A 25022-nucleotide genomic window follows, 5' to 3' on the forward strand; every position below is an offset into this window, starting at 1 on the left:
CAAATCCCCCCAGCGGAGCGCAGCAGAGTAAATGCACTGCTAAGAAGGCGCCATTCACCTCAGAGCGTCTCCCCTCAGGGAAGGAAAAGAAGCACACAGCTAAAACTATTATACCCATGGCTACCCCGACCAATTTTACCTCAGACAGTGAGGAAGAGGACACTAGCATTACAACAAAAGCCGCTAGTCAAGATGACACTGTCCCCTCAGGACTACTTAGACAATTTGAAAAAATGCTCCATAAAGCATTGAAACAGACCTCTGACCAGATCACCACAAATCTCACTAGAGAAATTAGGGAACTGGGGAACCGCACAGAGGTCCTGGAAGCTAAAACTGAGGAAATTGAAGTATATACTCAAGAGTGCCTAACTGAGATAGACTTGCTCAAGGAAGAAAACTTAACATTACAGAACAGGCTGGAAGATTATGAAAACCGCGCTAGGAGGTCTAACCTAAGATTTAGAGGCATCCCAGAGTCTGTAGTTGACCTTCAGTCCACCATCCTGGCGTTATGCCAGGAATTGCTTCCAGATACTGCAGTGGAACGTTTGGAAATGGACAGAGTGCACAGAGCACTCACCCCTAAAAAGGCAGATGGTCCCCCCAGGGACATAATAGTCAAATTTAATTTTTATAGAACCAAGGAACAAATACTGGAGGCAGCAAGGGAAAAGAGCAATCTGTCATTCCAGAGTGACAACTATCAAATATTCGCAGACATCTCGCAGCTAACCATCGCCAAGAGGAGAGCTATGAAACCTCTTCTAATTGAACTGCAACAACGCAACATAAAATATCAATGGGGATTCCCCTTCTCCCTCCGTTTCACATATCAGGGAACGAAAATAGTCTGCAGATCACCAGATCAACTACATCAGGCCCTTATGGACTTTAAGCTGATTGAAAAATCCTCTACTGCATCCAACTCACGTAGAAGAGCTGCTTCCACCTCCTCTCATAACAACTCCACACAGCACGAGCAGAATGGAGCCTTCCAACAATCAGACAAGCGGGGCAGATATGCACCACAGTCTCAGGACCAAGAAGACTCGATGGACTGATCTTCTCTTACCTCTAACCATCTCTTCTTCCTTTTCAGGTCGTGAAAATGGATATTGACAGCTAGCCTGTCTTGTCCTAGTTCCATGATTTCCCTTTTCTTTATACTATAAATGGTAGCAATACCAGTTTATAGCTGCGGAACCATTATCCCACATGTCACAAAATTTGGACCACATAGGGATGTGGCCCTTTCGCCCTATCACCTGGTCGGGTTTCATATCCCATACGGTCCCACAATTTGTACCATTGGAGATTTCTTATGAGAGTAAGCGGATCTTATCTCATTAACGCCATCTGACCCTCCGCGTAAGGCCACTTACTAACCTTTTGCTACTATTCAAGCATGTATTAACATGAAGTGACATCCAATACACTTCCTCACCTTGTAATTATCTATATCCAATGATTGGCATAGACCTATGACATTCCTAACGTCCCAACATCCCAGCTGGTAACTCACATCCCTCCTCTTCCTCCTCTTTAATTGTGATTCCCCAGCAATGCAGTTATACGATCCCACTCGTCTCACGAGTAAACTATTAAACTTGGAAACATCTTGCATCCGCAAAGGTGCATTTTTACACTACAGAATGCGGTGCTCCGTCTCATGGGAAAACACGTGTCTCACTAGGTCCACCTCGGATCCCCATTCTAATATGTGGGGATTTGACGCAGGCCCTTTTTCTCTTGGTGGGGGACTTCTTCCCCCATCACGAGTAAACTTTGAATACTTAAAGGGGTGGTTCACCCTAAAAACTACTTTTTTTTATTATACTGGCCCCCCACATTACAATACGATTAAGGCTATTAGTTTTTTTTGATGCTGTACATACCTTTGTACAGCATATTCACCCGTGGCTTCCGGGTTGCGAGTCCCGCAGGAGTGGGCGTTCCTAACATGTCTGTGATTGACGTTTTGACCAAAAACGAGCTCCCCCCGTCGCGTAAGCTGCGTCACGGTTGGCGAAAAGAGTCGAACGGCGAGTCGGCGCTATACTGCGCATGCGCATCGCCGTTCGGCTCCTTTCGCCAATCGTGACGCGGCTTACGCGACGGGGGGGAGCTCGTTTTTGGTCAAAACGTCAATCACAGACATGTTAGGAACGCCCACTCCCGTGGGACTCGCAAGCCGGAAGCCACGGATGAATATGCTGTACAAAGGTATGTACAGCATCAAAAAAAATAATAATAGCCTTAATCGTATTGTAATGTGGGGGGCCAGTGTAATAAAAAAAAGTAGTTTTTAGGGTGAACCACCCCTTTAACCTGTTATATATTGTATGAATGTACATTAACGTATTGCATTTCTCATTTTTCTTTTAAGATTGCCAATTTTGGTTCCTTTCCCTCCCCTTTCCTCTCCCCGTCTGCACGGAGCAATCTTCGTTTGAGGAAGCAAGGTAAGATGAGCTTATTGGTTTGGCTACCATGGCACCCTTGAACATGATATCACTCAATGTACAAGGCTTGAATGTACCACAAAAGCATACGAAAGCTTTTAGGTTCTTTCAATCCAAAAAAGCCCACATAGTCTGTCTACAAGAGACACACTTTACCCCAGAATCAACCCCTAAACACTTCAACCCCGCCTACCCACAAGTATACACGGCGTCTGCCTCAGCTAAGAAAAGAGGAGTCCTGATTGCTTTCCATCGATCAACCCCATTCACCCTGAAATCTGAACTCAGAGACCCTGAAGGTCGATACCTGATCTTAACAGGATACATCCTAGACTCTGCAGTTACGGTAGTATCCTACTATGCCCCTAACCTTAACCCTATGCCGTTTCTGTCACACCTATTCCAAACCGTCAACACACATAAAATAGGCTCTCTTTTGATATGCGGTGATTCAAACCAAGTAATTCTCCCGTTCCTAGACAGATCTCCCTACATTCAACCGAAACACCATTCAAAATGGACACTATCCAACCTCCTATCTAAATATAGCCTAGTAGACTCCTGGAGAGAAATGAACCCTACGAAACGCAACTACACCTACTTCTCCAACCCACACCAGTCACTTAGCCGAATAGACCATATATTTCTTACAATTGGAATGTTGCCAGAAGTTCTTAATTCCGTTATAATTCCCATTCCTTGGTCGGATCATAACGCAGTTTCTACTACAATAGCGTCAACTATCCCAAAAAAACAAGATCACACTTGGTATATGCCAGACATACAACTCAGGCATCCCTCTTATTGCTCAGAAATTGAACAATCCTTGAAAGACTACCTAGAATTCAACATGACCCCAGAAATATCTGTTCTCACACTCTGGGAGGCCCATAAACCTGTACTGAGAGGGACATTTCAAAGACAATTAGGGATCCTTAAAAAAGAACGAAAACAAATGGCAATGAAACTGGAAGCTGAATTCAACCTAGCTTACTTAGCATTTCAAAGCAACCACTCCCACAATGCCAAAATCCGCCTGGATAAAGCGCGTCTAGAGTACGACTTATTTCTTACAGAATCAGCAAACAAATCTTTAAATAGGTCCAAACATACCTTTTATAAAAATGCTAACAAAACAGGCGCATATCTAGCTAGGACGCTTAATTCCATCAATAAATCATACTCTCCTATAAAACTGAAACTAACGTATAACACTATTTCTAGCAACCCCCTTAAAATAGTGCAGAAATTCAGCGCTCACCTGAAAAAGCTATATTCAGAAACGAATATTTTTTTTTTACTCCAATACTTTTTTTATTATTTCCATACAAATACAGCAGAAAAGATACAAATCCATATTTTATACTCAGTGCGTTTTATGTGCATATAAAAAATTAGTTGCAAAAGTTAAAAATATCCATCCATCCCATTCCCACCCCTCCCTCCCTCCTATCTTACTTTTAAAGTGCATACACGTTTTTAGTTCTGTTCTTTTCCTTAGATTGTTCTTTACCCATCTTTCCTTGATTAAAGTGAGCGGCCTATTTTACATAACCAGTGCTCCCATATTGCATTACATTTTTTGAGGTTACCATGTCTAATCCATGTTCCCCTTTCCTTCCCAATTGTGCTGTTCATTACGTTAAACCATTCCTCTACTGTGGGTGGATTTTGTGCTTGCCATTTTAGTGCTATCAATTTCCTCGCCTGAAACAGGCATCTTATAGCTGCTTCTAGTGTATCCCTCTGCCCCATTCTCTCCTCAATGCATCCTAATAGGCAAACCCTGGCTTCGAGTTCCAGAGTGATTCCAAAGGTTGCATTTATAATGTCCAGAATCTTAACCCAGTATCTATGCAATTTTGGGCATTTCCACATCATATGGATGAGGTTGCCTGTATTTTGACATCTGGGACATTTATCATCTGACTTCCATCCAAATCCATATAATTTCTTGGGGGTATAATAGACCCTGGGGAGAAGGAATAAATGAGAGACCCGTTGTGACGGGGCTAATGAGACCACTGTCCCTAGTTCCAGTATCCTGTCCCATTGGTCATTCGTTAAAAAGTACAATATCCTCCTCCCACCTCTGTTTGTTCCTGCTCAGCTTCTCTTTTCCTATTAACTGATCGCTGATCCGTTCATACAGTTCTGAGATAAGACCTTTCAGAACCCCCGTCTTAATTAGTCTTTGGAGATGCGTGAGCTTTTGCCATCTTACCGGCTGTAGTTTAAATTGGGCTTGTAGTGCATGTCTGACCTGCAAATAGGTAAAAAACATGGAGTTTGGGGTGCTATATTCACTGCTTAGCTCTGAGAAGAGTTTTAATGCGCAACATGTATACAGTTGTGCCACTCTGGTTATCCCACGTTTATCCCATTCTTTTAATTTTCCCATGGCCAAAATTTCTTTTAAATTAATATTTTCCCATAATGGGGAATATTCTGTTAGTCCTTTATAGCCCAAAGCTAATTTTCCTGCTTGCCATATTCTTACCATCATCTTTACTGTTGGATTTTTCACCGAGAAAGAGTTGGCCTCTAAGGTCTCTATTACAGATCTATGAGGAGACCCTCTTAATATCATTTTCCCACTTGCATTTCCTCCCCCCTCTATACTACACCCCCCCCAAATGCTGCAACTGTGCCGCCAAAAAGTAGCTATAAGGGTGTGGGACCGCTAGCCCTCCTCTATTTGTTGGTAATTGCAACGTTCGGATGAAACGAAAATTTTTAATGAAATAGCCGCTGACTCCTTTTACTCGCAAATCCATCTACCCCAAATGACTGAATCCCAAAAAGAGCACTTAGATAAACCTATCTCTTTAGAAGATGTAACCGATGCGATCAGGGAACTCAAATGAAACAAAAGGCCCGGCCCAGACGGATTCACAGCCTGATACTATAAGATTTTCAACAAACTTATTTCCCCAAGACTAGCCGAAGCTTTTAATGATTTACTTAACCAAAAAACTTTTAGACAGGAATCACTCTTAGCCACTATTTGCATGATCCCTAAACCACATGGGGATAATACCCTCAGTGAAAACTTTCACCCCATTTCAATGATAAATACAGACATTAAACTCCTAGGTAAAATTCTGGCGAATCGCCTAAACAAGATAATTGGAACACTGATCCACCGTGACCAAGTAGGTTTCATGCCTAACCGACAGGCAGGAGACAACATAAGAAGGGCAAATCTTTTGGCGCATATAGCAAAGAAAAGAGGAATCCCAGCGTGCTTTCTCTCACTAGACATAAAGCAGGCATTTGACTCTGTATCCTGGTCATATCTGAATTATGCTCTACAAAAATCGGGCTTTGGCCCCAACTTTACGAAATGGATCTTGGAATTATATAATAGCCCAAAAGCATATGTAAAATATGCAGGATACAAGTCAGACACGTTCTCCATTAATAGAGGCACGAGACAAGGATGTCCGCTTTCCCCTTTATTATTTGCCCTCCTTATAGAGCCACTGGCACAAAAAATCAGGTCAGATCCAACGATCCTCGGCATAGAAGTAGGTGGCCATAAACATAAGTTATGCCTGTTCGCCGACGACATCCTTCTTTTTCTTGCATCTCCTCAAGTATCAGGCCCCAACCTAATGTCAATTCTAAACCATTTTGCATCCTTTTCAGGTCTATCTATTAATCCCAAAAAATGTCTCGCTCTAAACATATCACTTTCAGTCCTAGAGCTAAGTGCAGCCAAAACCGGTCTACCCTTCGAATGGTCTGACAAAAGTATCCCTTATCTAGGAATACGCCTAACAGCAACACCATCTGAGATATTTTCCTCCAACTACCCCAGTCTCTTAAAACAGATATCAAATCTTCTAAGCTCATGGGCCCATTTACCTCTGTCTTGGTTCGGAAGAATCAGCGTGGTAAAAATGACAATATTACTGAAATTCCTTTACCTCTTCAGAGTTCTTCCCGTCCCCGTTCCATCATATTTCTTAAGAATCGTGCAAAAAAGAGTATCTACCTTTGTTTGGGGACCCACCAGACCAAGAATAAAACCTCAAATCCTGCATCTTTCCAAGGTTAGCGGTGGATTGGGGGTACCCAACTTTGCAAGTTACTTATAGAGCAGCACAATTAGCAAACCTAGTGAAATATCACGCTAAACGTGAACCTCTTCTCTGGGTATCGATTGAGGCGGTAGAATGTGATCCTATTTCAATTTCTAACATACTATGGATTTCTCCGAAAGTGCGTAAACATATACACAACCCTATCACTAAACACTCACTCTCCCTATGGGACCGAATGAAGATTAAAAATTATCTGCAATCACCTCACATTCCTCTTCTATCATTTCACAAAAACCCGGCGTTCTACCCGGCATCAATATATCCCAACACCTTTAATGAATGGGTGAAGAAAGATTGTACATGTCTATACAAGCTGACAGACTCTTCCTCTTTCATGTCCTTTCCCACTATTCGTGAAAAATATGGCATTCCACAAGCTGAGATATTTAGATATCTACAAATAAAAAATGTCTTCAAGTCATCTCTAGACTCTTCCCCAATACCGGCACGTTTATCCACTTTCGAAAATTTCTGCAGAAATTACCCTCATACTAGGTGTTACGTACCTGGGTGTGAGCCTGACGCTTGGAGGGAGACCTCCCGTACAACCCCGGCTCGGAGACCACTGGAATGGGGACAGTGGTGGTAGGAGCGCGGTGGGGTACAGGTGCCTGTTCTGGTTGTTGCTGCTGGTGAGATGGGAACCGAGAGACAGGAAGCAGATGATGCAGGTTTGCAGACTTAGTAGATGCAGGTCAGCAGAGCGTGGATGCAGGACAGCAGAGCCGAGGATGCAGGTTAGCAGAGGCGTGGATGCAGGTTAGCAGAGGCGTGGATGCAGGTTAGCAGCGCAGCAGGTGCAGGTGGGCGGAGTCAGGCAGGCCGGGTCATACACTTGGAGTCATAGCAGAAGCAATAGGCAGAAGAGTAGTCAGTCCAGGCCGGGTCTTGGCAACGGGTATTCAAGCAGGGAACAGAGCAAGGTCAACAAGCCGGAGTCAGGATTGGAGCAGGAAGCAGAGTCAGGAAGCCGGGTCATACACTTGGAACAGAATGCTTTCAAACAGCAACAGGAGCTCAGGGAACAGATGCAGATCAAGCCGCAAGGTGCAGCATCACCACAGTGTCTTTTATAGGCTTGCTGGGCGCCAAAAGATGCGTCTAGTGCGTGCGCATGCGCGCACGCACGAGCGACGGCTGGTTAGGTACGTTTTGGCGCGCGCAACGGCTGCATAGCTGTGTGCAAGGTCCGTGGTTGGCGCATGCGCGTAGGCCCGTTCCGAGGGGAGCGAACAGTACGTCCCTGACAGTGCCCCCCCTTAAGGGCAACCTCCGGGTGCCCAAGAGAGCTCTTTTTTGGGGATGCGTCCGAAAAAAGGCCTGAATTAGTTCTTGGGCATGAATGTTCTGTTGGGGTTCCCAAGAGTTCTCCTCTAGACCGTACCCCTTCCATTTGATCAGGAATTGAAGCTGGTTCCTCCTTCTTCTGCAATCCAATACAGCCTCCACCTCGAACTCCTGATCACCGTCAATGATTACAGGTTCAGGTGGTCCTGACCCCCTGTTAGGGAAAGGATCAGGTACAGTAGGCTTTAGTAAAGACACATGGAATACCGGGTGGATTTTCATTGACTCAGGTAAGGCAAGTTCATAGGAGACCTCGTTTAGCTTCCGTTTTACTGGGAAAGGACCGATAAATTTAGGTGCCAGTTTCCTTGCGGGGCAAGCCATCTTAAGGTTGGTGGTGGATAACCAAACTTGATCGCCTTGTTGAAGGCTCAGTTCTCCTCTCCTTTTCCTATCGAACATCCTTTTACTGGCTGCTTGTGCTTTGGTCAAAGCTTCCTGCAGAATCTTGCTGTTACGGGTAAGAAAATCAACGGTATCTTGGACTGCCGGGACTGTTGAGTCAGAGACAAGATCAGGTAGGAAGGTCGGGTGGAACCCGTAGTTGGCAAAAAACGGAGACTGACCTGTGGCCGAATGGCTGGCATTATTAAAGGCAAACTCTGCCAAAGGTAGTAATGCTACCCAGTCATCTTGGACAAAGGAGGTGAAGCATCGGAGATATTGCTCGAGGGTTTGGTTTGTCCTCTCAGTTTGCCCATTGGTTTGGGGGTGGTAGGCCGAAGACATGGACAGTTCAATTTTCAGAACCTTGCATAACGCCTTCCAGAAGCGAGAGGTGAACTGCACCCCTCTATCTGACACAATGTCTGCAGGGACCCCATGTAATCTTACTATCTCTTTAATAAAGACCTGGGCGGTCTCCATGGCAGAGGGCGTGCCTTTCAATGGTATGAAATGAGCCATCTTGGATAGACGGTCAACCACTACAAAAATGGCTGAGCAACCCTCTGACGGAGGAAGTTCCACTATGAAGTCCATCGCGATCATTTTCCAAGGACGGTCAGGAATTGGTAAAGGCCTGAGCAGACCCCAGGCCTTGCCTCTGGTGGTCTTGCTACGGGTACAGGTAGCACAAGAACTGATATATTCCCTGCAATTTTTTTTCCAGATCTGGCCACCAAAATGTGCGTTGGACTAGTTCCAGTGTCTTATGCAACCCAAAATGGCCTGCCAGGGGGTGGTCATGACACAGGTTCAACACTGTAGCTCGGACTTCCTCCGGCACAAAGATTTTGTCATTCTTCCACAGTAACCCCTCCTTGGGTAGCAGAGAGACTCCAGAGGGCTCAGGCACACCTACAGAAGCTTGTTTCAGGCTAGACATCAGGTTGGTTTGCAACAGTAAGAAGTTACCTTCCGATAGTATGGTATCTGGAGCTGACACTTCTTTCGGGTCATCAAACATGCGGGAAAGGGCATCTGGTTTGGTGTTTTTGGAGCCTGGCCGGTAAGTAATGTGGAATGAAAACCTAGAGAAAAATAATGCCCATCGTGCCTGGCGTGGTCTCAGACGTTTGGCGGCTCTCAGGTACTCTAGGTTTTTGTGGTCTGTATAGATGAGTATAGGGTGCGCTGCACCCTCCAACAGGTACCTCCACTCCTCCAGGGCAGACTTAATGGCCAGGAGCTCCCGGTCCCCCACATCATAGTTCTTCTCAGATGGGGTGAGCTTACGGGAGAAGAATGCTATTGGGTGCATCAAGTCCTTGAGACCCTGGCGTTGGGAGATGACAGCACCCACCGCTGATTCTGAGGCATCTACCTCGAGTAAGTAGGGTAGAGTCGGGTCAGGGTGACTCAGGATAGGAGCGGATGTAAAAAGTTCTTTTAGGTTTGTGAAGGCGGCCTGTGCCTCGGGGGTCCAACGGAACCGGACATTTTGCTTTGTTAGCTGTGTAATCGGAAAAATAATGGCAGAGAATCCCTTAATGAATCTTCGATAGAAGTTGGCAAAGCCAACAAATCGCTGCACCCCCTTTTTGTCTGAAGGTGCGGGCCAGTCCAGAATGGCTGAGACCTTCTGCGGGTCCATCTTGAACCCCTCTGTTGAGATTACTAGGCCGAGGAACTGAATGCTCTGTCGCTCGAACTCACATTTTTCTGGTTTTGCATAAAGTCCATGTTGGCGGAGACGACAGAGTACATTCCTGACGTGTCTTCGGTGCTGCTCAAGAGAAGAAGAAAAAATCAAGATATCATCCAGATAGACAACTACATAAATATCCAGACAGTCTCTAAAAATGTCATTGACTAGGTGTTGGAATGTTGCAGGCGCATTACATAGGCCAAAGGGCATTACTAAATATTCGTAATGGCCGAACCTGGTACGAAAGGCAGTCTTCCACTCGTCCCCGGCACGGATGCGGACCAGGTTGTATGCCCCTCGCAGGTCTAGCTTGGTGAACACAGAGGAGGTCCTGAGTCTTTGGAAGAGTTCGGGAACCAGGGGCAGGGGGGTACCGGTTCTTAACCGTGACTTTGTTCAGCTCTCTGTAGTCCACACAGGGCCGGAGAGAATGGTCCTTTTTCTCTACAAAAAAGATTCCTGCCCCTGCCGGGGAAGTAGAAGGCCGGATGAAACCCCTCTTTAAGTTTTCGTCGACGTACTCTTTCAGAACTTCTAATTCCCGCTCAGACAAGGGGAAAATGCGTCCAAACGGAATCTCAGCACCAGGTAGAAGTTCGATTGGGCAATCGTACGGACGATGAGGCGGCAGGACTTCAGCCCCTTTCTTGCTGAAAACGTCCAAGAACTCGTGGTATTGTTGGGGTACTGCAGCACGTACCTCTGGGTCTGATTCAAGGCATAACAAGGGACCAGAGGTGCTAGGACATGAGGGCCTGCAGTGTTGCTGGCAGTAGAGAGACTGAAACTCAATCCTACCGGTTTCCCAGTTGATCTGTGGATTGTGTGCCTGGAGCCAAGGTAGGCCCAAAATGACTGGAAACATAGGAGATGCTATAGCGTCCAAACGTAAAAGTTCCTTATGATTCGTAGAGGTGACTACAGGCAAAAAAGGGGTTTCTTGGGTTACTTCTCCAGACTTGATTCGAGACCCATCTGCCAGGAAGATGGAAAGACCCTGAGTCTTGGGTTGGAGTGGGATGCGCTGTTGTGCTGCAAAGTCCAGATCAATAAAACAGCTACATGCCCCTGAGTCTATTATTGCAGTAACTGGTATAGTTCTTTCAGGTAATTGAAGGAAAATAGGTAAGTCCAGGTGAGTGGCCTTGGTAGAGGAAGGTGACAAACTGGGAGACGAGGTAGCCAGGGTCTTGCGCAGCTTGGCAGGGCAAGATGAGACATAGTGGCCAGCCTTCCCGCAGTACATGCACAGAAAATTCTGCTGCCGGCGAAGTCGTTCCCTGGCAGTTAAAGAATGTCTTATCAGTCCAAGCTGCCCAGGCCCGGTGGTGACAGAAGGTGAGGATCTACCAGGAACTGTACTGACACGGGCAGGGTATACAGAAGCTGGTGTCCGGGGAAGCATCCAAGCTGGGCGAAGTGGCTGAGTGGTTCTTTCGGTTCTGCGTTCCCGGAGTCGTCGGTCTATCTGAATAGACAAGGCAATTAAGGACTCAAGGGTATCAGGGACACCGACCCGAGCTAGTTCATCCTTCAAGCTCTCGGAGAGACCAAGACGGAATTGATGCCGCAGGGCTGCCTCATTCCACTGGGTATCTGTGCTCCAGCGTCTGAAGTTAGTTACATAGTCCTCAACGGCTCGGGAACCTTGCTGGAGCGTGTGGAGGGCAGCCTCAGCAGTGGAAGTTCGCTGAGGGTCGTCATAGAGTCGGGCCATAGCATCGAGGAAGGAAGACAGAGAGTCAAGAACCTCATGACGGACTTCAAGTAGATGATGGGCCCAAGCCTGGGGCTCCCCCTGCAGCAGGGCGATAACGAAGCCCACTCTGGTAACTTCAGAGGAAAAAGTCCGAGGTAACAGCGAAAAGTATAGTTCACATGCGTTGCGGAACGCCCGGAATTCGCTTCGGTTCCCAGAAAACCTCTCGGGAAGAGGAACCCTGGGTTCAGGGAATGGTATCGTTCCAGTAGAGCAAATGAGGTCCGAAGATAAGTCTGCATAGGTAGCCTGGGTTTGTGTCTGTTTATCTATCCGGACATTGCTATCCTGCAGGGATTTCACAACTTGAGTGAGGGCTGTGAGATGTTGAAAGACACTGTCCATAGGCGAGGTCCCTCCGTCAGGCTCCGACATGGCGGCTTGATACTGTTACGTACCTGGGTGTGAGCCTGACGCGTGGAGGGAGACCTCCCGTACAACCCCGGCTCGGAGACCACTGGAATGGGGACAGTGGTGGTAGGAGCGCGGTGGGGTACAGGTGCCTGTTCTGGTTGTTGCTACTGGTGAGATGGGAACCGAGAGACAGGAAGCAGATGATGCAGGTTTGCAGACTTAGTAGATGCAGGTCAGCAGAGCGTGGATGCAGGTTAGCAGAGGCGTGGATGCAGGTTAGCAGAGGCGTGGATGCAGGTTAGCAGAGGCGTGGATGCAGGTTAGCAGCGCAGCAGGTGCAGGTGGGCGGAGTCAGGCAGGCCGGGTCATACACTTGGAGTCATAGCAGAAGCAATAGGCAGAAGAGTAGTCAGTCCAGGCCGGGTCTTGGCAACGGGTATTCAAGCAGGGAACAGAGCAAGGTCAACAAGCCGGAGTCAGGATTGGAGCAGGAAGCAGAGTCAGGAAGCCGGGTCATACACTTGGAACAGAATGCTTTCAAACAGCAACAGGAGCTCAGGGAACAGATGCAGATCAAGCCGCAAGGTGCAGCATCACCACAGTGTCTTTTATAGGCTTGCTGGGCGCCAAAAGATGCGTCTAGTGCGTGCGCATGCGCGCACGCACGAGCGACGGCTGGTTAGGTACATTTTGGCGCGTGCGCGAAGGAGCGCGCAACGGCTGCATAGCTGTGTGCAAGGTCCGTGGTTGGCGCATGCGCGTAGGCGCGTGCCGAGGGGAGCGAACAGTACGTCCCTGACACTAGGGGAATTATTTCAACAATATACTCCCAATTACTGACCAGTTCCATCTCTGGGAAACTACCTTATGTGTGTAAATGGTAAAAGGACTTATATCTAGAGTTAGATGCATCGGAATGGAAACAAATTTGGAATAACACTAAATCAGCATCCCTGAATGAAAAAGCGGTTGAAAGAAACTACAAGGTACTCACTCGATGGTACCTAGTGCCAGTCAGGATTGCGAAATATGTGCAAAATTACTCTGATCACTGTTTCAGGGGATGCTCATCACCAGGGACATACTTTCACATTTGGTGGTCGTGCCCAAAAGCACTATCATTTTGTTCGGAAATTTTCCACATATTCGGTGCCCTCTTCGAAAAGACAATTCCCTTAGATCCCAAAGTGGCACTACTAAATCTAAATCTAATAACGATGTTTTACAGCCATGGTAGCCCAGCCAATTTAACAACCTACTGCAATGACAACAGAACTCAGATTGCTCCTGCAGACCCCCTTTTCCTCAACCCCTCCCTTCTCTGCCTCCCTTCTCCCCTGTCTTCAGAAATATGTTCTTAGCTTAATAATTTTGTTTTCGCAACTACTGTTACAATGTTGAATATCGTTGAAACTCCCAACGATTACACCAAAAGACTGTACACTAAGACATGGCCCTAGATTCAGTTTAGTTCACAACGGTTAAAAGAAGTAATGCAAAGCGAACCTAGGTAGCCAGTTATTCAATCACTATTGTTTCTGTATACATTGTTAGGCTGACTGAAATAAGCTACTTTTGCAATGTACAGTGAATATGTGTGTTTGTTAAAGAGTTTCTTCTTTTTGTAACTCGTTCCTTTTACTATGCTTGTACAATTCTTTATCAACTCAATAAAGATACTTTGACAAGGAATTTATTAGTTCACTATTATTTTCTTTTATTTCCTGGATGAGTGTCCCGTCAAAAAGACTTCTGCTGGCCGCCCACCAAAGTCTTTGATTTCTGCAACTTGAGGAGAGGCGACTGAGTCCCTTTCCAATTAAGTCTGAAATCTTTTCTAGGCTTATTGGATCTTGCTTGCCTATAGCTCTCTGGCAGATTATGCCGCGACAGAGCGCCTCTTCTCCTTGGCTTTTGCTTTCTGACAGTAGGAATTAGACCGGACTTGCCACCTGTAACTTTTTAAATGGCCGCATCTAGCTTGCTGCCAAAGAGGTTTACCATGTCATAGGGAATTTAACAATAATTGAACCTTGATGCTGAATCGGCTATCTGTAACTTTCCCCACAAGGCCCAACGCACCATCACCAATGAAAACATAGCTCTTGCAGAGCATCTTATTATGTCGACTGACAAATCTGCCACAAAGTTGCCTGCAAGTTTTAACTTTTTCAAGGCTGCCACTATCTCAGTCTCTCCCAATAATGTCTGTTCAATGTTAGTTGTCCAGCCTGAAATCACTTTGCCTACTGCAGCTAGAATGATGGAAGGTCTACATTCTCCTCCTGAAGCCATGTATGCGCTCTTTAGGTCGAGGTCCATCCTGCGGTCCTGGGCAGTTTTAAAAGTGGCCACATCCTCCATCAGTAGTGTCACATGCCATGCAAGATGCATCAAGGATGCGTCTACCATGGGAGCAGAAAGCAAATGATTATAGTGATACTAAAGTCTTGTTTTTTTTGTTTAAAAATAACAAACATGTCATACTTACTCTGTGTAATGATTTTGCCCAGAGCAGCCTAGATCTTCCTCTTCTCGGGTCCCTCGCCGGTGCTCCTGGCCCCTCCCTCCTGCCAAGTGCCTTCACAGCAAAGAATCTTGCTATGGACCCAAGCCGAGCTGCTGCTCTTTGTCCATTCAGACACGGAACCAGGACTCGGTCCCGCCCCATCTCTCCCCTCATTGGCTCCCTGACTTTGAAGGCAGTGAGAGACAATGGTGCCCCTTGTGTGTCTCAGCCAATCAGGAGGGAGAGTCCCGGACAGCTGAGCCTCTAGTGCAACATTGCTGGATCGAGATGGGGCTCAGGTAAGTATTAAGGGGGCTGAGGGGGGCTGCTGCACACAGGTTTTTTATCTTAATGCATATGATGCATTAAGAAAAAAAAAACTTCTGTCTTTAGAACAACTTTAATCTTTTGTTCTTTTAGAGGATAAAGCTTCGAGGGCCTATTTTTAAGGCAAGACTTTTTCTCAGGCTTTTCCCATTTATCCTGAATGAGCTCCTCAAGCTCTTCAATATATGGAAAGGATTCAGGAATCTTTTTCTCAGGTTTGGGAAATACTTCCTCACTTGATGAGGAGTTTCTTGGCCCTCCTTCCATCCAATCGCCTCCTTCACTAATTTAGCAAATAATTCCACTAAGGAAAAATCAAAGCCAGCCCCTCCTTGGTGTTCCTCATTGTCTGATGAGGTGTCGGACTCCACTTGGGTTGCCTGACTCCCACTGGGAATACTAGGTGTAACTCTGCCTCTTTCTCCCTTGTTGCTTCCTTTCTACAGGACTGGCAGGCTAGCTTGTGTCCGCGGCATGAGGCACAGTGCTCGGATGAGGGAGACCTTCACTGGTGGAAATGGTGGTGGTGTGAAGAGGACCTAAAACGACTTTACCTCCAGTGTCTGCCCTTGTTTAGTGACCCATGACTGAAACAATCTCTCCTTTACACTGATGATCTTGCGGTCCTGTGAGGTTTGACAGTTTACGTTTAATTATGATCAAAGCTCTCTTTTGTCAAATCTTCACTACTTACCAGTAAACCCTTACCTTATGGGCAAAGGCTGGTCTACTGGGGCAGTGTTCTCCATGGAAAATAGAATTGCAAGAGCACCTGCAAGCAGAGTATTTATAGTGAAGAAATATCAAGAGTGTATAAGTAAGAGAAACAAGCCATGCAACAGCAGACAGTGTCAAAAGATAACAGTTTAAAATTAGTGCTAATGTCGCCCCTCCTACAGTATAGCACTACTCGGCGCTTAGGTACATGAATTCAAAGTGATTGGTAACAGAATGATAGATATGTGCAAATTGCAGCTGCTGCTAAAAATGTATGACAATAATCGTAAAACAGTAAAAAATAAAACAAGTAAAACTTTAAAAGTCCCAAAAGTTCTATATAAAACTGTAGCAGCGCTACTCTTAAACCAGCGTTTAAAATTCTTCTATGGGTGTAATAAGCTCATAGGTATATGATGATAGTGCAGATGGATCACACACAGATTAGTCCTTTCAACAAGTGCTCCTTTCACCAAGGGGGTGTTCACCACGTGGGGGGATATTTACTCCCCTGTTGGGGATGCACTCACCACAAGATTGAATAAAAAGGGCCTGGATTATTATGTGTATATCTCCCGGAAGATGCACTTCTCCACCAGCAGGAATGCAAAGTTCAAACCGCATACATATAATGGAAAAAGACTCATATAGTGTAATACAGTTTAAAATCATTTATTGAGCCCAAAATAACATCCCCTTTGTATATTGTGCGTACCACAAATAAAATATAATCAAGCATAAAACAAAATCTGTACTGTGCCTGTCAGCTTCTCCCTGTGAGCCTGTGAAGATGCAGATGTCTGCCAAAATCTCCTGTTCCTGCTCCTGGGGGCTGTACAGCGGTCATGGAATAAGCGTCACGCCCTGACGCGTTTCGTCATTGGTTTAGACTTCAACAGAGGGCGTGACAAAGCTTATTCCTGACCAATATAAATACAAGATGCCCCGCGCCTATTGCGCTCTCATTGGTTCACACAGATCAAATGAGCGCATGTTGCCGCACAGGCGCACTCTGTGCCTGAGTGTATAGTCAGGGTATGGGCAGAAGTCATCGTCCCGCCGCCCCCTGTACGTCCTACCGCATAGACGCAAAGTACTAATCCTGCGTCGTGGACGTATAGTGGAGCGCAAGCTCACCACCGATTAGTCCAGCCCGGTCACGTGTGCGCTTCATCTCACACATGCGCAGTATGTGAAACATGGTGGACAATGGGCGGAAATGCAACAACATTTTGTATGAACTCAGGGATTGGCTGAGATCATATACAATCTACAAAACAGCATTTCTACGGCTAGAAACATCATTACCCCCCCTTCTACCTTCCTCACACCTTCTTCTCTATGTCCTCTTCTCCCCTCCCCCCCCCTTTCTCCCCCCCCTCCCTTTGCCCACCTGTCCTTCCGCAATTTTCCCCATTCCCTCCCTTCTTCCCCCTCTCGCTCTTTCCCCCCTTTTTCCCCTCCCCCTTCCATATCTCCCCCCCTTATTTCCTTCCACCTCCCCCTTTCCCACAAGTTTATGCATCCTTGGGGGGTTACACCATTATATGTATATACATATGTATATATATATGTTTTTTGTTCTTACCCAGACCTCCACGCAAACTATCCCCTTGTCCGTCGCGGGGGGAACCACCGTGGCTGCCTGGCATCCGTGCACTTTTAAATTGACTCATAGGGTAAGCTATTATAATTAATGTTATAATTTCTTTTGGAATTTATGTTTTATTGCTGATTCTTTGCATGTATTTATTTATGTTTACTGTATAATGTCCTTTGCATCATTCTATAGATTGGCTGTCCTGATGAAGTGGTATTTCAATTCCCGCGAAACTAGTCGACCGTGACCAATCACTGATGTGTACAATTAATTGTTTGTTTTGCAATTTTATGGACAATAATGTTTTTATACAAATAAACTTTTTATATTATTTTGTCAACCAGATTTTATTAGTACCGAAATAGTCCCCTCAAAACCAATTTGAGTGGCGGTTTTGGGTCTAGCCTCAGCCACTATTCCCTTACCCCCACTCTCCCCCTTTTCACTATAACTGGGATGATGGTACAATTTTATTCCCTATTATTTATTTCTATATGAGGCTATACTCTCCCTTTTTTCTCCCAACAGTCCTATCTGGTTGAGGGAAGGAACCAAAACCCAATATATGCTGCTACGATGCCCCAGGAAATATTGTTTTTTTTTTTTTCATTTAATTGGTTATTATTGGTTAATGACTCTGGGATTATGCATGGTTTTCCTCTTTACTAGTGAATTACAATTTGGGATGATGCCCCAGGACATTATGATAGAAGTATCCTTACAATTTCAGCCTTTAAAATGTAATTGTGCTATTTATGCACTGTGCACTTATTTGCTTGGCCGAAATGCAGTACACAGTAAAACCTTGGTTTGAAAGTAACTTGGTTTGACAGCGTTTTGCAAGACAAGCTACATTTTTAAACACATTTTGACTTGATATACAAGCGATGTCTTGATATAAGAGTAGCGTCATGTCACAACTGAGTATAAAAGAGAAGATAGGCGCCTCTAAGTGTAGCAATATGGTTACATTTAATGAAGGTACAACATTTGGCAACATATTGATACAACGGCATAGGAGACTTACGTCGGTCGGATGGAGCCGAAATTCAGGCGTATCTCCTTTGCAGAATCAAACGCATAGATACGACGGCGCATCCATGGACTTACGCGGCGTATCATTAGATACGTCAGCGTAAGTCTTTATGAATCCGGGCCCTAGTGTTTACAATTTATGGAGGCAAATTGTAGGTGCTGACCCATTTAAATGACAGCAGTAATATAAAGTGTAAGATTAAGGCTTCTATTTGTCATTATGTTTACCAAAGATTTACATGACTGTCACCTGACATGCACACATCTTTTGAAATGAACCATGGGTGAAAATTTGTAAATCTTGGGGGAAAACACTGATATAGAAAAATAGACCAACAAGTCTTTGAGGCAGTAACTAGATATCTGATGTCAGTTCGGTCTTCTGACATATGACTGGAACCTGAATTATCATTCCTGACAGTTTATTAATATTACAGTAGATAAACTGCAGTAAGTAGAAACTGCTATTTTGTTTCAACAACCTCTGCTTTTCTCTTTTTGTTAGCTGATGAGCAGATGGATTAGGCCCTTTTCACACTGGGCGCGGGAGGTGCGCTGGCGGTATAGCAGCGCTATTTTTAGCGCCGCTATAACGTTGTTTTTGCCACTATATTCGGCCGCTAGCGGTGCGGTTTTAACCCCCGCTAGCGGCCGAGAAAGGGTTAAAACCGCCCGTGGTATAGCCGCGCTGTCCCATTGATTTCAATGGGCAGCAGCGGTAAAGGAGTGGTAAACACACCGCTCCTTCACCGATCCAAAGTCACCAGTCCTGCTAGTGCACCGCTTCAGTGTGAAAACCTTCGGGCTTTCACACTGAAGACTGCAGCGCAGGATTTTTTCAGGAAAAATGCATTGGTGTGAAAGGGGCCTAAGGGGAATTGAATATAAACATTATGGGCAATTATGCATAGTACAATTAAACTAAAAACATTTAGCTACTTTTGGGTAACTCTATAAATATTTACAGTATACTACTATCCAGTTTGCTTCTAAAACGGTATATATTTTTTTTGTTCAATAAAATTTTTATTGAGTAAGAAATATATATGAAAACATACAGCACAAAAGAACATAAATAAAATAAGGGTAAAAAGTAACAAAAAATAGTATCCGTAGCAGTGATATCACCATTATTGGCGAACAAAATAGCCTAACCGTAAGTACCATAAAAGACATGTAGTTGTATCAATGCAGGAAACATTCAATAGTATTCATGAAAACATCATAACGAAAAAGAAAGCCAGCTCTCACGCTTTCCTATGTCACTCCACAGCTCGCAAACCAGAGCTTTGCCTCGCTTGGTACACCAAGACGTGATATTGAGAGCCTTCGGATCAGAAATAAAACTTATAACGAGAGTAAAGAATAGGAAAGAAAAGTAGAGAGGAGGATAAGAGGGGAAGAAAGAGGATGGGGGGGGGGGGGGTAGGGAGGGGGGGGGGGAAGGTAAGGGGAATTCCTCTGCTCCTGGTCGCCACCTCAAACCAAAAAGAACCACCTCTCGTGTATAACACTACATCAGACTAACAGTAAAGTACTGTACATATCATCAGACAGGTTGAGACATAATGTCAGCATATGCCGACTTATACTTAAAGGCGAACCAATCGGACCATATTTTCCGTGCCAAATCAGATTTGTTCTTAAGAGAAGAAGTGAGGTCTTCCATGTGATATATATGATCAAGCGCTTCCAGCCATTGACGCAGCGAGGGAACCACTGTCTGTTTCCAGAATCGGGGGATGAGGGACTTTGCAGCGTTTAATAGATGTGGAGTAAGTGATTTTTTATATGATCCGATTGGTTCAGCCGTACAGTGCAACAGTATCACCCAGGGGTCATGTGGAGTTTCAAAACCTTGTATTTCCTTCATCCAGTGTAGGATGTTTAACCAAAATGGGCGAATGAGCGGACAGAACCACCAAATGTGCGCATGGGAAGCATTCTCACCACAACCCCGCCAGCAGAGCGGGGGTGTCAGGGGGAAAACCCTGTGCAGCACCACCGGAGTATAGTGCCATCTAGTCAATAGTTTATTATTAACTTCAGCGTACCTAGATGAGATAGAGGACGTATGGGCAAGCAGCAAGACAGTGTCTCTTTGGGGGGGCGAGAGATCCTTTTGAAGATCCTTCTCCCACCTGAGCAGGAAGGCCGGGGTGCCATGGGTAGAAAGAGAGTACAACGCTTTATAAAAATAGGAGAGGGGCCTCTCCACTGGCCGGTCCTCGGCAAATGCAGATTCCACCAGTGTTAGGGTTGTGTCATCTCTGAGGGGTTGGGGTAGAGAGCGAACAAAAGCTGTCAATTGACGGTATTTCCAGGACACCATAGGCGTCACCTCCGAAGAGCCAACAACATTAGAGGGGTAATGCCCGAGGGGATGTCATAGCGGATAGAGACCTGAACTTCCGAGGAATCCACATTTGAACATAGGGGTCTGTACCACACAGGCCCATCTCAAGCGACACCCAAAGTTTAGACACCTTATGGTACCTCCAGTCCGAGATCCTGGTTAGGACCACAGCCTGGAAATACCACTTGACATCGGGCAAAGCCAGCCCCCCCTCCTTCTTGGGCCTAATCAGCGTGTCCCTAGCAAGTCTGGGCCGCCTCCTGTTCCAAACATATTTGCAAAACATTGATCGTAATATTGTGAAATATCCCACAGGAATCTTGTACGGAATCATCTGAAATAAAAATAATATTCTGGGCAGGACGTTCATTTTCAACACACTAATCCTCCCTAGCCAGGAATGTGCTAACTGAGACCACTTTTGTAAATCGGATCTAATCGCGTTCAGTAGGGGTATAAAATTTGTGCGAAACAGGGATGCGGGGTTAGCTATAAGGAATATGCCTAAGTATTTCATCGAATGGGCCTGCCAACTAAAGGGAAAGGATGCTTTCAATTGCAGCACAATACGAGGGGGAACCGTTAGGTTCAATATCTCCGACTTGGATAGATTGATCTTAAAATTAGAGACCACCCCGAAAGCGTCGAAAGCAGCCATTAGATTTGGGAGGGTTGTAACAGGTTGTTGTATGTAAAACAGGATGTCGTCTGCATAAGCAGCGTATTTGTGTTCAGTAGCGCCCACCATAATTCCCCGGATATTCGGATTGTGCCTAATTGAAGATAAGAAGGGTTCAAGTGATAGGGCAAATAATATGGGCGAAAGGGGGCACCCCTGTCTGGTACCATTATAAAGTGTAAAGGGTTCACTTAACGTTCCATTTATACGTAACTGAGCAGTAGGGGAGTCATATAAGGCTGAGTTTTAGGAAAGGAGAGGGGGACCCACACCAATGTGGGAAAGCGTGGCCATTGGGAACTCCCAGTCCACCCTATCAAACGCCTTCTCGGCATCTGTGGAGAGCAGAAGGGTGGGCTGGGAGGTCCGTCGAACATGTGCTATTAAGGACAAGGTGCGGAGAGAGTTATCTCGCGCCTCCCAGCCGGGGATGAATCCCATCTGGTCTCCAGAGACCCATCGGGGGACAAAGGGGAGAAGCCTGTTGGCAATTACTTTAGCATACAATTTAGCATCAAGGTTCAATAAGGAAATGGGGCGATAGCTACCACAGACGCATGGGTCTTTACCAGGCTTAGGAAGGACGGTGATGTGGGCGTGAAGCGTTTCGGGTCGGAGAGAACCGTCTCCTGAGACCGCGTTGGCATAGTTAGTCAAACGCGGAAGCAGAAGATCTGCAAAGGCCCTATAGTAAGTTACCGTAAAGCCATCGGGGCCCGGCGCCTTACCGTTGGCCATAGCCTTCAGTGCTATCCGCAACTCAGAGATGGAGAAATCGCCATCTAGAGCAGCCAATTCTTCCGCAGGGATTGTTGGTAAGTTAGCCTGAGCTAAATAATCGCGAATGAGCTGCGCCCTATCATCCCTATCCTCTCCTGTTTGCCTGACTCGGTACAATGATTGATAGAATGAGCGAAAGACTTTGGCTATAGCCGAAGTTTCAAACACCAGTCTAAAACGGTATATGACAAACCTCCTAAGACTCTTAAACAGCAAGTGCAGGGCACATAGCTAAGGAAAGTGTTTTTTTTGTTTTTTTCTGGCAGTAATATAAGGTATTTAGACCTATTATTCTCATGCATTCATCTCACCGCATGCATATCCAAAGTGTCCACACTGAGGTCATATGCTTTCAAGTTCATATTCTGAAAGACTTGGTGCAGTGTCTGCTCTTTTCCACCCTCTTCATACACAATTTCTTCATTGTTCTTTTTCATAGACCGTTTAATAAACCGTAGAAGATGTTTCTGGTTCATACAGGATGCTGCATGAATATGAGTGTCCACCTTTAAAAGCAAAGGCTGAGGTAAGTATCACATTAAACTGTAGGTGAACAGACAAAAACGACATACTGAAAATGAACTAACCTTACGTATATTGTAGAAATCTCTATGAGGGACCTTCTTTTGAGCTGCTAGTTCTTTCATTTCATTGAGAAGAACGTGCATCTGGAAGCGGGAGCTCAGGTACTGCAGCCGACGGTAGCAGAAAGACTTACTATGTGGAATTTAAGCTTGGTAAGTATTAATGAGCATTCATAATGGCTTTTGATTCATTTTACATTCATTTAATGCAAGGAAAACATTATTTTACAAATACACATCTAACACAGATTACATTAGGATAATGGGTGCTTTCAAACAGCTGTGGCCGATCAGCCTATACAAAGTAATGATAGTCTGAGAGGAGCCATTGCTGTCGCTGACCGCATATACTGTATCTGCGTGTTCAGCAGTTTCCTATGATTGGGGACAGATGAGACACTCTGAACACAGACAGATGCCTGCAGGGTTGGACATCTGTCCTAACCACAGATAAAACCTGGCCCTTCTCAACCTATAATTGCTTTGTACAGGCGGAGCGGCTGCACCTGTCCACATACACCTGTGTTCCCAGTGGCAATAATCCCCTTATTCTTGATGTTGAAATATGCTACATGCACATAATCACCCATAAAGCAGGCTAGTCTTTCAAATAAGAAAGCCCAGTGCAACCTACATGCTTGTTAGCAATGCTTTCTATGTTCCTGTCTGTGCCAGGAGGTAAGCGTTCATGTGTCTCCCTTATTCTTACAGCAATCTGTGTAGTCAAATCTCCCTGCTAGCACAGTTACTGTAAACAGCTGTTGTCAAAGTTACAAAAGCTGTTATCTGAGCCTTGAGAAAACTGTCACTCTTGGCTAATGCTTGCCATGTGCTGGCTGCACGTGGTAAGAGAATTGCACACTGGAGCGCTGGACAGTGGAGGGGGCAGGAGTAGCTGTCTCAGGCTCTCAGCAGTGTGCAGAGTGGCTGAGCCAGCTACCGGTCAGGTGTATGGGCAGATCCCGACATTATTGTCTGGACTGGCTTTGTGACATCAAGCCTGTTCTCGGCTGAATCTGGGTCACAGGAGTGCAGAACTAAGTGCACTCCTGTGACCCACAGGAGAAGTATGGTCAAAAGAATTTGGCCATATTTCTCCTTTGAATGTTGTGAAAGCATGCATGCATACTTCCTAATCTATGTTATGTTTTGCATTATCCATATTTCAAACTATCTGTATGCTGTCTTTCCTAGTTTCTCTCCTGCATTAAAGGGATGTGATGAAGGCAGTGTTATCATGTGAGTGAAGCAATATGATCATTCCCTCACAGGAAGTTTGTTTATTCTTTGCCAGTTATAGTGTAATATAGCATTTCTATCATTCCTTAAAGGATCACTAAAGGAATTTTTTTTTTTTACCTTACTGCAGTACTGGTTTCATGTCCTCATTGCTCGTTTTTGCTTTGATGTTGCTGTAAAACTGCTCTGATCTCCACACTTCCTGGTTGTCTATTTCCTTATAACCATCATACTGGGAGCTTTTCACAATGGTCTAAGCTGTCATTACTGTGTGTCTAAAACTTAACAGAACCAATCAGATTCATTTAAAAACAAAACACTGCCCTGGATTTGTTTGTTTTTGTTCTGTGGGTCTCTTTACTTCACAGAAACATCAAACCAGTTTAAAAACGAAAGTGAAACTGTAGGCACATTATATGATTGATGTTTATCTATTTTTAATCATTTTTAAAAGGAATCAGTTAACTTTTATGTCTCTTTACCCTGTAAACAGTAATTTCAGCAACATTTTTTTTTTCCTTTAGTGACCCTTTAAAGTGGAATTCCACCCAAAAATGGAACTTCCGCTTTTTGGATTCCTCCCTCCCTCCTTTCGGTGTCACATTTGGCACCTTTCAGGGGGAAGGGGGGAGCAGATACCTGTCTGATACAGGTATTTTGCTCCGACTTCCGGGCATAGATACCCGAGCCACCCAAAGGTATCTGTGCCACTTCCGGCACCTTCTTCTTTCCCCCGATGCTTGAAAAAGGAGTGCGGCAGCCTCACCACCGCTGCCTGTCACTCGGAAACACGTTGCATACCCGGTGACGCCATCATCCCTCGCCTGCTGTCCACCTGCGCTCCAAGCCTCGTTTTGGAAAGATTCCCCATCGCAGCCAGCCACCTCCATCAGCGGTGACAGTGAGTCCACACAGCGCTCCAGCAGACCCTGGATGACAGTGACGGCCGGATGACACCTCTCCCCACCTCAGGATTACTGACTTACATGCCTATTTGTCACTTCTAAAATGTGAGTGACCATTACCTAAGTTTTTAACCTTATTAAATTGTTTTAAACTATTACACCCAGAGG

The 25022-nt window shown here is 45.4% G+C and overlaps 1 protein-coding gene across 3 annotated transcripts in view; it reads right to left on the reverse strand.

Moving 5' to 3' along the window:
- The window catches only part of AMPD2 (adenosine monophosphate deaminase 2), a 368990-nt gene that overhangs the window by 105769 nt on the left and 238199 nt on the right, over positions 1–25022 (reverse strand). For all 3 annotated transcript variants that reach the window (XM_040337637.1, XM_040337638.1, XM_040337639.1), the window contains exons 9-10: positions 22714–22843; positions 22438–22632 (exon numbers count right to left, since the gene is read on the reverse strand). In XM_040337637.1, coding sequence (XP_040193571.1) covers positions 22438–22632; positions 22714–22843 — 325 coding nt within the window. The remainder of the gene's footprint in view (positions 1–22437; positions 22633–22713; positions 22844–25022) is intronic.

Source organism: Rana temporaria, chromosome 2 (genome assembly GCF_905171775.1).
Source record: "Rana temporaria chromosome 2, aRanTem1.1, whole genome shotgun sequence".
Classification (NCBI taxonomy): domain Eukaryota; kingdom Metazoa; phylum Chordata; class Amphibia; order Anura; family Ranidae; genus Rana; species Rana temporaria.